The sequence below is a fragment of the Maniola jurtina genome, chromosome Z (genome assembly GCF_905333055.1).
Source record: "Maniola jurtina chromosome Z, ilManJurt1.1, whole genome shotgun sequence".
Lineage (NCBI taxonomy): Eukaryota > Metazoa > Arthropoda > Insecta > Lepidoptera > Nymphalidae > Maniola > Maniola jurtina.
The window spans coordinates 15,146,368-15,164,270 of NC_060058.1; the positions used below are offsets into that span (position 1 = coordinate 15,146,368).

General features: G+C 37.2%; 2 protein-coding genes and 1 non-coding gene across 3 annotated transcripts; 1 reads left to right on the forward strand and 2 right to left on the reverse strand.

Annotated features, from left to right (window-relative positions):
- Positions 1-111: 111 nt before the first annotated feature.
- On the reverse strand, positions 112-2,597 carry LOC123880257. The gene is made up of 2 exons (XM_045928287.1): positions 2,144-2,597; positions 112-2,057 (listed from the first exon to the last, which is right to left on the reverse strand). Exons 1-2 carry the CDS (start codon positions 2,270-2,272, stop codon positions 474-476), a joined length of 1,713 nt encoding a protein of 570 aa, XP_045784243.1. The 5' UTR covers positions 2,273-2,597; the 3' UTR covers positions 112-473.
- A 2,328-nt stretch (positions 2,598-4,925) lies between these two features.
- Positions 4,926-4,998, forward strand: Trnar-ucg. Its single transcript has one exon. It is a non-coding gene; the product is annotated as a tRNA-Arg (tRNA).
- A 10,874-nt stretch (positions 4,999-15,872) lies between these two features.
- On the reverse strand, positions 15,873-16,639 carry LOC123880280 (histone H3.3A). Its single transcript, XM_045928327.1, has one exon. It carries the CDS (start codon positions 16,489-16,491, stop codon positions 16,081-16,083), a length of 411 nt encoding a protein of 136 aa, XP_045784283.1. The 5' UTR covers positions 16,492-16,639; the 3' UTR covers positions 15,873-16,080.
- Positions 16,640-17,903: the final 1,264 nt, after the last annotated feature.

Here is a 17,903-nt window from a genome sequence, read left to right on the forward strand (position 1 = left end):
TATTTATTTGTTTACCCAGTTTGTAACCCAGTTTGAAAATGATCAACGGCCTTTAGTAATAAGGCGCCTCGCCCACGTCATACTTTTTGTAGGCTCGATAATCAGGCCACCATAAATTGAGGCATGGAATCAACATTTGGGCTAAGTGCCAAAATACATTTTGATGATAAATAAAATAAAACTGTATTTATTATGGATCAACATTTATTAAGACACATTATTATGTGCAAATGATTACAAATAATACTGTTTATTCACACACCTGTTAAGTATACTAATTTAAAAAACATTTATTTCAAAAAAGACATTATTTAAAAACTAATTTAGAAATGGGTCAAAATGCAAGGTTTTTGTAATTTATAAGGACTTAAGTGCCAATACAGTTTTATTATCATTGGGGCTAAGTGCCATATTAGAATTTTTTTTGTTTATGTTTGTTTTAATTAATAAATGCAATTTTTCCAGGTTTTTTTTTAATGATCAGCACACAAATTCCTGTAGAATTCTTGGCAGTTGTCTGGCAAGTATTCGATCATACTTTCTAGATCCCTCATTTTTTCTTTGCTTATTGTGTTGTGAGTCAAAAGTCTATGTAACTCCACATTTTTTAAATCTGAAATAGATTTTCCTCTTTTGAAAACATTAACTACCTTCCATGGTTCTATGTCTGTGAAATTTTGTTTTATGAGAACTTCACCTGGCTTATCTTTCGTTACTAGCAACCTTGATGCTGTTGAAATATTCAACTTTTTTGTCACAATTATGTCATCTGCAGCAGCTTGGAAGTTGAAAAAACATTCACTTGTCATATCAAGAACTTGGAAAGGTTGTGATGTATTTTTCGCACCGGTAATCACTTTTTTTAGGTCTTCAGGAACATAACTTTTCATAACCTTTTTTCTTTTTTCTATAATTCCGAAATCCCTGTCGCACTGTAAGAAACTGTGGCCTGTTATAAGAAATTTTTGTTCGATTGATTGGAAGTGACCATTTGCTACTAAAAACATCAATAGGAACAGAATCATTCTGTTTTTATTTTGGCCGGCACAGTTATCGCACCAAATTATCAGATGGTCTTTGTTTGTATTTCTTTTATTTACAAAACTCAAAAGGCATGATGCTATTTCATTGCCTCCTCTGCTACAGATTCCTTCGTGCCAAAGACACATGTAAGAGTTCCCAATATCAGCTACATTGATGCACAAGTTATAACAGCTAAGCTGGCGTTTGTAGAACATTTCTGAGTGTGTTAATGTAGGTACAAACAGCACCTGCTGAAGATCAATGGCTATTGTCATAGTATTGCTGCCTGGCAGTTGAGATTGCTCCCTATCTGTGGCCATAATCTGCCGAGATGATTCAGCTTTTCGATGATGTAATTCCAAAGTAGCTTTTGCGGACCGACTTTGTGCATTTTGAGATCGCACTACTGCAGATAAGCGATCACAAACTTTACACGTATCTGTTCTGGGCCTCTTGAACTTTAAATCAGGAAAATATCTCCGAAATACTTTTCTGTAAAATTTATATGTTACTTGTTTACCAGGGTGCAGTTCATTAAAGGCTTTATAACATCTATGTATGTTTAAATCAGGGCTAAGGTATTCTTTTGTGCTTTTTGCTCTTGTGTAATGGCTTTCATCCCTGGGGAACATATTAATATGTTCTTTAACTCTAAGCACATCCTCTTCCGTATACTTTAAACTTTTATGTGAAGTTCTATTATCACGAAAAGACGTATCACCATGTTTTTTTTTGTTTATCAATGTCTCTATTTCTTTTTTAGTAATTGCAAAAATGTCTGAAAATGTTTTCTTGCATACTGGTATTAGTGTACCATCACCTTTAGGCACAACATATGTAATGGTCGTTTGTCGTCTGCTATCAGATGGTACGGTATAATTACCATGTCGACGACGCTTAATATTATGCAATTGAAGCAAACCCATCAAATACGTTCTCTGTGTTTTTAAGTCTTCACGGTAGAACTTTTCAAATAAACTCAACTTCATGTCATGATCTAATTTGTGGCACTGATTTTTACATTTGCATATTTTCTGTAACATAAATATTTATTTAGCGTTGTTGTAAAATCAACTCAAAATGAAACAATAATAAACTACATGGTTACTGAGATACTAACCTCCATAGTCGGTGGCATTTTCGCCGGTATCACTTTTCCTTTCCTGTTCATATAACTTTTTCCCTGTACCTTCAACGATTTTCTTATTATAGTTTTATTTTTTGTTCTTTGTTTTGTGTTATCGTCCATTTTGAGATGCAAATTATTTCAAAGAAACAATAACGCCCATGAAATGACCATTGAACGAATCAACGAATGTTATTTTGACAATTTTGACATTGACATTTCTATGATCGGATACACGCACGACCCATTTGTAAAGAAACAACATTTGGCACTTACTCCTAACGCCATCTACCAAAAACTCTCAAAACTACAATAAATTTTACTGGGCACTTTGCACCTTTGTAACGGAATGGCTAACTAATGTAGCACATTTGACAGGCAAAATTCCAACTTTGATTTTTTTGGCACTTAACCCAAATGTTGATTCCATGCCTCAATTGTTGACAGATTTTTTGTAGGACGTCTGCGTTTCAGTACCTATTGCAATCTGTGTTTCACTTTTTCGAGAAGAAATCAGTCACCCTTTGTCGGATGTGGGCGGTGCGCCTTGTTAATCCGGTCTGTAATCTCTCGATAGGTTGCTTAGCAACGTTATTTGTCTAAAATTGTATGGTTTTTCCGTTAACAACTGATTACGTATTATTAATTTTAAAGTATATTTAATAGTTATCACAACCGCGGCGTGTAATAATTAATTATAGGATCAGTGTTCCAAAATAGTTCAAAAACTGGTAAACGTCATCTTTATAGAAAATTCAAATTTTTATAAACTTTTGCTATGTGCCAACAAAATCCATGAAAATTCACCGAAACGTGCGAGATTTTCAGTGTACTTCACAAAATTCGTTAGGATATAATGATTATAGTAAGGATATTATTAGATATTAATTAACTATTTATTTATTTATGTTACATAAGTTTAAAGCATTTTAAAACGTATTATTTTTGTAATGGATTTAATAACGGATATCACTCACAGTTTAAACGCTAATAAAGAAGATTCTTGCGACAGATAAAATAAATATAGTTACGCATACAGCCCTGCGGCATGCATCAATGTTGCAATATCTTACTCTGGCGTAAAACAGCCTATTTGTCTCTTCGATGTTCGCTTTATTCATGTTTATTCGAGCAATGTTCCTAGTATTTAAAACTTCTTAATATATTAGTATAAAGTTGCATTTGATATGCATTTCAGTTGAGAGGACCATCAGCAAGGTACTTAAGAGGGCTCTCTCCGTCACTCGTTTCATACAATCGTAGTTCCAATTTCATTTGAATATTAAGCTACCAAAGTCCATGAAATTTTGCAGGCAAATTCTAGAAACTAATATCTGTGTCTGTGGTGTTTTAGATTTTTCTAAAAATATGTAGGTACTTTTAAAATTACAGAGGCTCAAAGATTTGTATGTAAACTTTTAAGACCGCGTAACTTTGAAACCGAATATTTTAACAGAAATCTGGAAAACCACAGACATAGATATTAGTTTCTAGAACATGTCTGCAAAATTTCATGGACTTTGGTTGCTTAATATTCAAATGAAATTGGAACTACGATTGTATGAAACGAGTGACGGAGAGAGCCCTGTTAATGCTCGGCTTGGCGTAGGCACCTAAGTACTTACCAGGCAGGTAACCTCCCCGTGTGCCTGAGTGTTGCGGGTAACAGCATCGCTTGCGCCGGTGTATCCTGGTAACATGGTTGACATTTCTCTTCATGGGATATTGTTGGCCACGTCTAACTGACCTGGCAGGGAGGGGGTGTTGTCCGCGCATCCCACTGAGTGTCCCGAGCAGAGGGCGCAGTAGACGCACCCATGGGGCATAGCCTCAGGAGCACAGGGTGTGGCTGTGTTGGGTGGTTGGTGATAGTGTTTCATCACCCATCCAATCACTCCCAATCCCGAGTTTTGTATAATTATCTAAACTAAGAATTTCTTTAAATGTCTAGTAACTACATAATAGTATTAATTTTTTTTATTTGTATCGATTTTTGTACTTTTTAAGAATAGCTAAAGAGTTCTAAAAAATAAAAAATGAATGAAAAAGTTTCAGTTTTTATTTCAATGTTGCATTTATTTCTTCCCTTCACTAAAAAGAATGAATGCACTGTTGCACAAAAAAAAACTAAATCAAAATCATTTTATTTGTTTAGGAGCTACGATGCCACAGACAGATACACAAACACACAGATACACACGTCAAACTTATTACAATCATCTTTATGGGTCGAGGGTTAAAACCGATTATCTTCGGATATTTCAATATACGAGGTGGGCTTAGTTCTAATCGTAAGGGTTCCGTTTTAGGGTTCCGTACGGAAGGGCGCCAACGGGACCCTATTACTAAGACTGCGCTGTCCGTCCGTCCGTCTGATAAGGGTTCTGTTTTTCCTATTGAGGTACGGAACCCTAAAAAAAGTATCAGATGGGGTTAGTGTAATAATTTAGTAATAAAGTAGGTAGTTTAACTGTTGGATCAAGGGTAAGATACAGAAGGCAGTAGGTACTTGAGACGGCACGCATTGTGAGGAGGTTCCAACCCACCTCGCCGCTAGTGGGACCCATCTTACTATATTTTTAATTAATGTTTTTCTTCCGTTACTTTAGTTTTCTGTTGTTTCTGTTATTTTATTTCTCTTTTGTTTCTGTTACTTAATTTTTTGTTGTTTATGTTATTTTTTCTGATAATTCTGTTATTTTATTTTTTATCTAAAGGATAGGTACCTCTAAAGCGTATCCTTACCTGTATCATAAATTCGCCATTTCACATACGCGACCGTGTGGCCTAATGGATAAGGCGTCGGACTTCGGATCCGAAGATTGCAGGTTCGAGTCCTGCCACGGTCTTCCATTTTTTTTATATTGTTACATGTGGATGTAAAAATATAAAAAATGAGTGGATTTTGTAAGTGAAACTAAATGACTACTATGTATGTAAATACTTCTTTGATAAATAAAGATTTGAACTACGAATTTGTCCGCGTGGATTTAGTGTTTAAAAATCTCGTGGGAACTCTTTGCTTTTCCGGGATAAAAAGTTGCCTATATATTTTTTCCTGGACGCAAGCTACTTACCTCTCGACCATATAAATCGGTTAAAGGGTTAATAATCCAAAATCCCGTAAAAAAATTGGGTTGAAAATCCCGTAGGAACGGGATTTTCAGGGATAAAAAGTCTATATCCGTTCTCAGGATGTAAGCTAACTCTGTATCATCAAAATCAGTTAAACTGTTGGGCCGTGAAAAGCCAGCAGACAGACAGACACACTTTGCCAGTCATGTCTAAGCCTCGACGTTTCGTTAGAAGTTCTTTTACTGCCGTAAACCGCGATATTATGTTCTCTGTATTAAAGAGTTAACGTCTCTCAATCGTGGTAGATCAACATTTATACTACTCAGCAATTTACGTACATTTTGATTTCACCTTGTTATCTTTGAGTGCGTCGAAGCCCAAAAGGAGAATTTTGTGTTTGTCCTGCATGTATGTATGCCCGCTCCTATGTCCACTCGTTACTACTCAATTGTTCAACCGATTTTGATAAATGATACGCCATCAGATTCGTCTTCATGATGCAATTGTTATTGGATAAATACAATTCTTACGAAATCAAAATGATGGATTTTATTCGCTTTAATGTGCTGCTGAAAAACCGCAATTGGGGTTTTTTGAAAATCTTTTAACTTACTTGTAGACCCAGCGGTCCAGTACTTTGGTTGTGGGAACTGTTGCGTTCAGCTTCTCTCACTTGTGAAAGTCGTATTTTTTTTGAATAAAAGCCTTTGTTCTAGAAAATCAATTAACTCATACAGGGACGGTATTTATATGGTATATATTATGGCATGGTATCGAACGGCTTGATTTCAACGCGACATCAAAAGACATCAAATCTCGCACCGAGAATTTAATTATACCTATACGATAATAATAGTGGTGATGGTGGTCGACCTGCAGTTTAAAATTCTTGGTAAAATATGCTATGCTATGCTTTAAGGTAATAACTTCATCATGATCAACCCATCGCCAGGTCGCTACTGAGCATGGGTGTTTTCTCAAACGAGAATGATTGGGCCATTGTTCACCACACTGGCCTAGTCCGGATTGGTACACTTCACACACCTTTGAGAACGTTATGGAGAACTCTCAGGCATGCATTTCCTCAGGACGTTTTCAAGAGATTGAAGGCTGCATCGGAGGTAACCAAGCGTGTGTTTTGACTTCTAAATCTAGTTTTGGCACCCAAAGACTTTACTTTTTAACTAAATTAATTAAAAAACCTGCCACAAATTAATTTAATATACCAATTAATTTCTGCACAATCGAAATACATTTACTAGGCCGCCTTTGCATACAATTGTTTTTAGTTTTCTTTCTGTTTCTTCTTTTTGTGTTGTGTTCTTTTTTGTTCATGTTTTGTGTGCAATAAAGTTTTTAGCTATCTATTTATCTCTAATTTATAATAACTATTATGCGGACCACGAATTTTAATGACAACTTATGTATTAGTTATGCAGAATACCTACGATCTTATTTAATTTAACAAGGGACACACCAATCAATGTTGATCAGTCGTTTTCATTTAGAACCTCACAAAATGGACTGTGGAAGTAATTGAGAGGTGTAATTGCATGAAATAAAATTTTACAGGAGGAGGCAAAAAAACTGAAATGACAGAGACAAAAATCTCAGTGGGTGTGACCAACCAATCACAAACATAGGTTGCGTTTGCCGTACTAAGAGTAGTACGGTTTGTGATTGGTTGGTCACTCAATCACTTACCACCAGTTGAGATTGCAGTGTTAAACTGAATAAAAATTAAAAAGTAAAATATTAATAAATCTCTTTGATTTGGCTAGAAAAGTGAAAATATCTGATTTTACTACGGCAGTTTTACTAAACCCATACCCCTGATCCGTTTCTACACCGTCGAAACCGCCCACCAGACCCTGATCGATATTACCCACATTCGTAACATTAAGCGCTGCAAAGTGCTACGAAGTGCTACAAAACGCTACGAAACATTACGTAGGTAGAAAAGGCAATCGACAGACCAGAATTCGTCACATGCTAGTTACAGGGTCGTATATGCATATAAAAAAAAGAATACCCGGCTGAGTTTGTTGTGGGCTCTTCTCAGACTTGGGCGCGTTTGGAGCCCTCGTAGCTTTTAAGTTTACCTAATTAATTATTATCACCACTATATCATCTTTCAAATCTAACAAATCAGACCATACTTTGAATAAATGATTTTGATTTTGACTTTATCGTATACGCAAAGTGCAGAAGTTCTTAGTCGGGTTAAGGAAGTACTTACACGCTTTTTAAATCGCATGATTCGTCGATAAGTCGTCGTGTCTCGCAACGAAACGCCACGAGACCGCAAGGGATCGCTGCGTGCGGTGACAGCAACCTCTAAGTTTGAAATCTATAGGGCGCACTATTTTTTCTCTCTCATCTGGGTTTTACAAAGATTAGCCAATGTCAAGTTCGTAGTTATCTCTTTCGTTCGTAGTTCCCTGCTCAGACGTGCTGGGTATAAATAACGAGTATATAATGCGTAAAAAATGACTTTTCACGCGCCATTTTAACTTTATGTGTCAAATTTTATATGGAAAGTATGACTTCAGTCCTTATATTAAACTTTTATTTATTTATTTATTTAATAATAATATCTCAGCATGCTTACAGTGAAACCAAAACGCATACTGATTCAGACGTTACAATACATACATATTTTGTTGAATTCGACAAACATGATAGACTGATAGTTGATATGAGACTTTTCACATCAGTCTTGGTGGTCAGGTCCCGTGCAGCATCAGGATTGAGGAGTTGGAATCCAAATTTTTTATGGGACAATGTCGCAAAGTTCCTCTGAAGATTAAAGAAAATAACGCAAATCGGTTCAGAAATCTCGGAGATTTTAGTGTATATACTCGTATGTAGTAATCCGTCCGCGTGGATTTAGGTTTATTTAAAAATTCCGTAGGAACTCTTTGCTTTTCCGGGATAAAAAGTTACCAAAGTTTCCGGGACGTAAGCTACCTCTTTTCACATAAATCGGTTTGACGGATAGATTCTTAAGAGTCCCGTAGGAACTCTTTGATTTTCCGGGATAAAAAATAGCCTATGTCCGTCCCCGGGATGTAAGCTAACTCTGTACCTTTCATTAAAATCGGTTCAGCGGTTGAGCCGTGAAAACATAGCAGACAGACAGACAGATACACTTTCGCATTTATAACATTAAAATAATTACCTAATAATATTAGTATGGATAGATTTACGATCTAAACACCGAAGGTATTCCATAATCGTTCCGAGACTCGGAACCATAATTTTTTGCAGCAGATTCTAAAATAATCTGAAAATGACTAAGTTGAATATTTATTTTTATAAATTCTAAATTTTCTCTTTTTAGGGTTCCGTACCTCAAAACGACAAAAAAACCCTTGTAGGATCGTCCCTTCGTTGTCTGTATGTCCGTCAGTGTGTCTGTAAAGAAACCTATTAGGGTACTTCCCGTTGACCTAGAATCATGAAATTTGGCTGGTAGGTAGGTATTATAAGTACAAGTAAAGGAAAAAATCTTAAAAAACGCGAATTTGTGGTTATATCATTAAAAAAAAATGTGTTCCAATTTTCAAAGTAAGATAACTACACCACGTTTAATTTTTTTTTGAAAACTTAAAACGTGTTCTTAAACAAATAATTTGTATTTTGAATTTCAAAAGTGAAGTTATACCAAGTGAATACCAAGTGAAGTGGAGTATCATATGAACATTCTAAACGTTCTAAAACATATTTTTATTTATTTTTACGCATAATAGTTTTTAATTTATCGAGTAAAATGTACAAGAAATACCTGAGTACGGAACCCTCGGTGCACAAGTTGGACTCGCACTTGGCCGGTTATCACTTCTTAGTTCGTTTTTGTTAAGCCCATATCCCTTTGGTTTCTATACAACATCGTACCGGAAAGCTAAACTGCTTTGCGGCACGGCTTCGTTGGTAGGGTGGTAACCACGGCCGAAGCCTCCTAGCTGACAAACCAGTTTTTGTTCCTAAGTATTTAATAAGGTGTGTATAGGGATCTTGGCTTTCTAACCTTATAATATTATGTAAGGTAGGCATATTGTAACTATCAGAACAATAAATTGCTTTAGATAGGTACTTCTCTAAACAAATTTCAACATAATTCAGGCACAAAGCCTTAGTTCTACAAGTAGTAGGGTGTATGCGCACGCAGTGGCTAGTCGCCGCGACTCTATGCGCATACACAGGGAAGTATAGATTCTCACGTTCGCCGCCGACCGAGTCGCCGGGCGACTAGTGAATATTCTAAGGTCGCGATCACATCTATAAGTTTCACTCACGTAAGTAGATTACGTAATTAATTGATAACAAATTTACTAAGGTAAATAAATGTATTTACTAGAGTGTTTACATTAGTAAAGTCGCAAGTTACGTGAGTAAAACTTACTGGTGTAATGCCGGCCTTAGAACATTTAAATATGATATTTTACTACTAAATAAAACAAAATAAGTATATTTAATCAGCAAAAGTTTAATCAGAAAATATACAGGCTTGATTAGCAAACAACATCTGTGAGATTTGACATCCTAGCAACAGACAACATAACTACCTTGGACGCAAGGCTTTTGGTGAAGCATTCCATTTGCATTTATAAATCAATAAAATAAAAATAAAAAACATAGTTAATGAAGTTGCATGATAACTCCACTAATAAATTTAATTTTTGATATGTTTTAATTTTTCAGTACAGTAAAATAACTGAGACTTTCTCATACTTTATAATTATAATGCTTAAAATCTAATGAGATTAATGGCTATTTCGATGAGATTTCGATAGACATCACACTAATATTATAAAGGAGAAAGTTTGTATGTGTGTGTGTGTGTGTGTGTGTGTGTGTGTGTGTGTATGTTTGTTACTTCCTTCACGCAAAAACTACTGGACGGATTGGGCTGAAATTTAGAATGGAGATAGATTATACCCTGGATTAGAACATAGGCTACATTTTATCCCGGAAAATCAAAGAGTTCCCACGGGAATTTTAAAAAACCTACATCCACTAGTTAGCAATATTTCAAAATTTTTATCATACATGTAAAGTTTTTTTTTCTCATGTCATTAGTCTAAACTAATATTGTATAGAGGAAAGATTTGTTTTTTTGTTTGTTTGTAATCGATAAACTCAAAAACTACTGAACCGATTTCTAAATTCTTTCCCCAGTAGAAAGCTACATTATCAGCGAGTAACATAGGCTATATATTTTTTTGGAGTCGCTTAACAAACATACAAAAAAAAACGACATACTGTCGAATTGAGGACCTCCTCCTTTTTTTGAAGTCCGTTAAACTTAGAAATGAAAAAATCAAATTCAAATTGCCCCTAGAACTCCTACTTACCTACATACAGACCTACCTATAGAGACAGTAAGAGTATTTATACCGGCTTCCCACGGTGCGTGATATTGCGGACCAGTTGGCACCGGCGCAGCATGAGAAGTTTATCGTCCGTATGGTATCGCAGACAAGTCGTCGTCCGAGAGTTGTGCGCGGCTGCCCGTGGTCGTTGGCCGCGCGTATTACGCAACCGCAATATCATGTACCGTGGGAAGCTAGTATTATAACTCCAGATAAGTGTATCGCTTGTGTCTGGGAGTATTGGCGACATATTTTTAAGGATATTGCCTAAAATATACGTAAAAATCAGTTTGGAGAATTTACGTGAGGTAAGTAATGGTTTTATGTACCTTGATTATCAGATACCTGAAAATTGGCCGTCTAAGCAAGCTAGCACGTAGGCTAGGCATGCTTTCTTAGTACTTACTAACACTACTCAATCGTACATATTTCCTGTGTCAGAAAATACGTAACCTCTGGTGGTCCTGGGATAAAAGTAATAAGAAAACCAGAAAAGAGCTGATAACTTCCAAACGGCTGAACCGATTTTCTTGGATTATAGCTAAGAACACTCTCGATCAAGCCACCTTTCAAACAAAAAAAACTAAATTAAAATCGGTTCATTAGTTTAGGCGCTACGAGGCCACAGACAGATACACAGATACACAGATACACAGATACACACGTCAAACTTATAACACCCCTCTTTTTGGGTCGGGGGTTAAAAATAGGTTCAGCCGTTTAAAAGTTATTGACAGCTCTTTTCTAGTTACTGCAACCTTCACTTGTCGGGGGTGTTATAAATTTTTAATTTACACTTGTCATACTTTTATCTTAAAAAATAATGTAATGGGGGGCCGTCAAGTTGTCAGTTTTAGACCAGTTTTGGGACTATCTCAAAAACTAAACTAGATAGGAATATGAAATTTTGGTATATGATGTACCATTGTAAGGAAGTGGTGATTAGGTCGTCGGTCTTCTTTATGGGAGGGCGGGGGTTCGATCCCAGACACGCGCCTCTAACTCTTCGGAGTCATGTGCGTTTTAAGCAATTAAATATCATTTGCTTTAACGGTGAAGGAAATATCTCCCGGGCGTTACCCATATCACTAAGGGAGTTGGCTAACTAACGGCTTATGCCATTTCGCTGCGACATCTATACTAATAAATAGAATTGGAGTGTCTGTCTGTAATTTCGAAATAACTACCGCATATTAAGTTCATAATATGGTTATTTAAACGATACCATAACTGAATCAAACGATTTTAAAATTTTTGTCTGTCTGTCTGTTTGAAAAGGCTAATCTTCGGACGGCTGAAACGATTTTGACGGGATTTTCACAAACAAGTAGAAGATTGACCAGGGAGTAACATAGGCTACTTTCAAAAAGGGAGTTGTGTTTTTCTACCTATGTACACCGAAATCTCCGAGATTTCTGAACCAATTTGCGTCATTTCTTTTTTAATCGATAGAGGAACTTTGCGACGTTATTTCATAAAAAATTTGGATTCCAACTCCTCAATCCTGATGCTGCAGGGGACCTGACCACCCAAAAGCGATGGAATTTAGAAACTGTCGGTTATAAATTGATTGATATTGAAGGTATCTGTACCAAATAAAGACTTTGTCGTTGACCTCGAGGACCCAACTCCTCAACCCTGATGCTGTAAGGAATTGCATTCCTAAATCCTGGTGATCCCTCGGGATTTTTAGGGTTCCGTACCTCAAAAGGAAAAACGGAACCCTTATCGGATCACTTTGTCATCTGTCTGTCTGTCTGTCTGTCCTATAGGGTACCTACTTCCCGTTGATCTAGTATCATGAAATTTGGCAGGTAGGTAGGCCTGATAGCACAAGTAAATGAATAAATCTAAAAGTAAGAAAACTATATCAAGTGGGGTATCATATGAAAGGGCTTTACATGGACATTCTAAAACAGATTTTTATTTATTTTTATGCATAATGGTTTTTGATTTATCGTTCAAAATGTCAAAAAAATACCCGAGTCAAAAAAAAACCGTCCGAGTCCGACTCGCACTTGGCCGGTTTTTTTAAAGGATCATCCGTTTAAATGTTTTTACGTGATACAGAAACACGTTGCATCCCGGGGACGGGCTATTAGGTACGGATAGGCTACTTTTGTCCTGGGAAATCAAAAGTTCCCACGGAATTTTCAGAAACCTAAATTAAATCCACGCGGGCGAAGCTGCGGGCATCAGCTAGTATTATATAAGTAACAACCCTGCGAGGCTTCGATTTTTGAGAAATAAACTTGTAGGGGCTGACGAAACCTGTGTCATTTAAAGAGAGAAGCTGGAACATTATGGCGTTATGACGATCATAGCATTCGTAATAATCGGTGCAGCGTGTTTTCTCCTGTTTTGCCGGTTCTGCAGGCGGAAAGTACACGGGAAACTGGTGGAGGACATCATGTCAACCTTGGAACAAGGACGCGGTTCCCAGGCTGGACCAGCTCGTACAGCAGCCCAGCCAACCGCTCAACCAGTGCATTATTAGTAGCAGTGACGAACATTACCTATTTCACTTTTAGTATAATACGATTAGTTATTACAAGTATATATCCAACAATTGAATGTGTTAGAATTAGGCCGTCCCATAAGAGAGACATATGTTAATATTATACAGCGCGAGTAGGTACGCAAAGTGATCAGGTTACGAGTGAACAATGCGCTGACGCTTTGTTTTCTCGTAACGTGCGCACCTACTTGGCGATGTACAAGCGGTATTGTGTATTTAAGTAATGCTGTACCATTTTCGAGACAACTATTGTAAAATTGGTTTTTTTTTTTTTCAAAAAAAAGGGGGGAATATTGTAGGGGCTGACTAAGCAGAAACGCATCGCATGACTTGTGGGCCGATGCGCGACGCTAGCCAGTCCCTACCTACCGGCCGTGGGTCGAACACGTAGAACAGGAATAAAGGAAACACAAGTTCAACAAGTTTTTAATTACCAACCCTGAACATTAACCCCACAAACTCATTAAACCTAAAGCTAACTTCTCAAAGCACATGAATTCTTTAATGAAGTTGTTACGACCCACTTTTGCTCTCTAAAGAAAGTTATCGTTTATAAATTTACAAGTGTAAATTAAAAATTTATAACACCCCCGACAAGTGAAGGTTACAGTAACTATAAAAGAGCTGATAACTTTCAAACGGCTGAACCGATTTTCTTGGATTATAGCTAAGAACACTCTCGATCAAGCCACCTTTCAAACAAAAAAAACTAAATTAAAATCGGTTCATTCGTTTAGGCGCTACAATGCCACAGACAGATACACAGATACACAGATGCACAGATACACACGTCAAACTTATAACACCCCTCTTTTTGGGTCGGGGGTTAAAAATTAAATATGCGCGATAACTCTAAATATATTATTCACTAGATGGTGCCCGCGACACCGTCCGCTCGGATTTTGGTCTTTACAAATCCCGTACGAACTTTTTGATTTTCCGGGATAAAAAGTTGTAGGTATATATCAGTTTCCGGGATGCAAGCTATCTAAGTACCGAATTGCATATAAATCGGTTAAACGGATGGGTCTTTTAGAATTTTGTGGGAAATTTTTGATTTTCCGGGATAAAACGTAGCTGCGTCCTTTTCTGATGTAAGCTAACTTTGTTCCAAATTTTATCAAAACCGTTTAAACTGTTGGGCAGTGAAAAGCTAGCAGACGGATAGACAGACACACAGTATTAATATTATAGTATAATTAATATTATAGTATGGATTTCACGTTATGATATTTAGAGTAGGTAAGTATAAATAGCTTTAGAACCTATAGTCTGTTCTAACTTATCCATGTTCATAGAAATCTGCATCTGAAGCCGATTACGATTCACAGGGATACCGATTTTCGTTGGGTGATTGTTGTTAATATCAAGCGGTATTAATGTCTAGTGGTACATTTATATCGCTGATTTGTTCCAAGTTGAACTAAAAACATAGAAATAGGTCAAGTGCATTGAACTCACAGGGTTACTGGTACGGGATTACCGTAAGTGGCAAGTCTTACAGGTCGCGACCTCATAGGTACAGACCTGCGCGACCAAAGCATCTACGAATAGGGAAGGTCAGACGCTCGGTGATTGCCTCTCACTATAAATCATGAAAGTGCAGGCACGGGTCCAGACCTCAAAAAAGGTTGTGGGTACAGCCACCCGAAAATCGGCCAAGTGTGAGTTGGAGTATGAACTCGCTCATAATCGACACAGTGCATTCCTACAAAGGAGATGTTTACAAAATATGTGAATCGCTGACCAAGATTTTGTACAGTGTATAGTTCCAAGTGGGCAAAGTCGTAGGACGAACACTAGTAAGTTAATAAACCTATAAAAGATTAGTTTTTGTTATTCCCAAAAATTACAAAAATGCTTCCCTGTCCACTCTTTCTTTCTTTTAGAATAGAATAGATATTTATTCAAGTAAACTTTTACAAGTGCTTTTGAATCGTCAAAATAATCTACCACTGGTTCGGAATGCCGTTCCTACCGAAAAGAACCAGCAAGAAACTCGGCGGTTGCTCTTTTCAAGTGTTCAATTTACAATAGTATGCCATGCTATACGAGTAATGGCAGACCCGCGCATTTTTATCATTTACATAATCTTCGATTGTATACTTGTGTATGATTGATATGATTGTGTGCTACTCAAAAATATAGTTTTAATAGATTTTTTAAACTCTTAACTTAACTTTTTTAAACAAAGGCAAGTCCAAAATTGATTGCGCAATTGTTATAAATTATTATAAAGATTATTCGCATTCCCACAAATGACTGAAATAAATAGAATAGGGAAAATATATTGTAGTGATGGCAAAACAAACATGAAAACATATACGCCATATTTGTATTATTACAGAGGCGTAGCCAAGTATGGCCGATTTCCATCCGGCGAGCGAGGTACTCGTAACAGATGTTATTCTACGAGTTCGATGCACTTGACCTGTTTACCTTCAATACCTACTAGAACAGGGATGTATACCTACTGTAACAAATGAGGAATATAGCTTTGGAGTTCTTTATCCCATTACAAGTTAGCTCTTGACTGGGATGTCACCTGGAAGTAAGTTTTTGACGGCCTCCCTATAACACCAAATCATATCATTACATTACACATAGTGCATCAACTATTCTTACTTGAAACATGGGCTTCATTCAAATGTGGTTTTAAAAATATTGCCTAATACACTACCTAGACATACCACGACTTACAAACGAGATTTAAGTATACTGTTGTACAAGATGTGACACTAACAATTTGTTTTTGTCAAAGTTTGAGATCTTGCACACACAACATAGTTTAACCACATAACTTACAGAATAAGAAAATATAAAAAAAATCAGTTCTGATACCACCTTACACTAATGATTAATTATAAGACGTTAATGAATTAAACGCGAGACGAAAAGAAGAGATAGAATTTGTCTATTCGGATTACAAATAATTTATGATTAAAGTTACAACTAAAGCTAATTTAAGCGCGTTCTCCACGGATTCGTCTTGCCAGCTGGATGTCTTTAGGCATGATGGTTACACGCTTGGCATGGATGGCACACAAGTTGGTGTCTTCAAACAGGCCCACGAGGTAAGCCTCACTTGCTTCCTGCAGAGCGCCAATGGCGGCAGACTGGAACCGAAGGTCGGTCTTGAAATCTTGAGCAATTTCTCTCACCAGGCGCTGGAATGGCAGCTTACGGATGAGCAACTCGGTGGACTTCTGGTAACGACGGATTTCTCTGAGCGCCACTGTACCAGGACGATAACGATGGGGCTTCTTTACGCCACCAGTGCTTGGCGCCGATTTTCGCGCTGCTTTTGTGGCCAACTGCTTACGGGGAGCTTTTCCTCCCGTGGATTTACGCGCGGTCTGCTTGGTACGTGCCATTGTTTACTTGGATAGAGGTTTAGCGAAATTACACAGTTCTTAGTAAGAAGTTCGAGGGGAATGTTATTTATTCAAAAATTAAACAGAGATCTAACAACAAAGATCATATGCTCGAGCTCACTTTACTTCAAGATGGCGCCGAGAGATATAGGCGCAGTAGTAAGCGCTGTGGTCTTATTAGTGGGAGGAGACTTTTTCCCGGGGCTTGGAATTTTATAATTTCTAAATTTCTGATCTAGTCTGGTGGTTTTGAAACGCAAGCACCCACTAAGAAAGGATTTTCGGTAGTTCAACAATGAATTGAATCCGTATTGAATTGCACTGAGAAAAGACGCTTAGGCCTACCAATTTTTTTACTGCAATCAAATAACTATGAATTGAAATGGAAATGTTTTGTATGTTATATATTAGGTATTATGGTTAAGAGTCTACTTTTTATCAAGCCATTCCTATACTCATCGCGACCGATTTGCTGTTACCCGTTGAGGAGTTCCATCTTCCATTTCCAAAACTGTTCATCAAATCTTCACCAAATGGTACCAACTTGACAGTACAAGCTTTCAAATAAAAAAAATCAAAAGTCGATAGCAGTCCGTTGTGAGCGCGAGATCGCTAACCAACTGCTTTTTACAGTTTGGCGAGGCATAAATTGAAATATTATTTTTGTTTGCGCATATAAAGATTTAATTGAATTTAAAAAAATAATTGTAATATATCCTGCAGTTTAAACTGTATCCTATGTACTCCTATGTACTATGTACTATATTCATATATTAGTCACTTAAATTCAATTACGTTGAAGGCTTAATACAACAGATGGCACTGTATAACTTTATCCCGCGCTGTCCCATTGAAATCTATCCGTATATTAAAAGGATGCTAACTTTATAATAATTACTTACTTGTATCATAGGAAGTATTACTTACTTTAATTTTTTAAGCGCTTTACTTCTAAAGCGTCAGGTCGACATGGCAATCGGAGTATGAGGCGGGAGGGACTCCGCGCACACCCGCACGTCACTCGCGCTGTCCCGCACCGGGTTATCGCAGGGGCTGTGCCTCCCGCACAGCCCCTGCGATAACCCGGTGCGGGACGGGATAGATATTAAACGTACTCATTTAGGCCTAGCCCGCACTGCGATTTTTATACTCGCGAATTTTATTCGCGCGATTTATTTTACGCCTGCGGAATTCCACCTACTTGCACTGCGAATGCGGTGAGGGTGCACAAAATATTCGCGCGAACTTAACACCGCACCGCGTGAAATTTGTATCAAATCACAGATTTTTTCCCCGCGCGAATTTTATATCGTAAATGCGGGTATCTTCATATGAATTGTAACAAAAAATCGCGCGATTTTTATACGCTATGCGGGCTAGCTCTAATATTTTGGAATTTGGATACTGTGATA

What these genes read in the sequence shown, in the direction of transcription:
- LOC123880280 (XM_045928327.1), bottom strand. Translation starts at nt 16,491, where the DNA reads ATGGCACGTACCAAGCAGACCGCGCGTAAATCCACGGGAGGAAAAGCT.
- LOC123880257 (XM_045928287.1), bottom strand. Translation starts at nt 2,272, where the DNA reads ATGGACGATAACACAAAACAAAGAACAAAAAATAAAACTATAATAAGA. An exon ending in AAATGCCACCGACTATGGAG is followed by an intron (nt 2,058 to 2,143) that starts GTTAGTATCTCA and finishes TTTATGTTACAG; the next exon opens with AAAATATGCAAATGTAAAAA.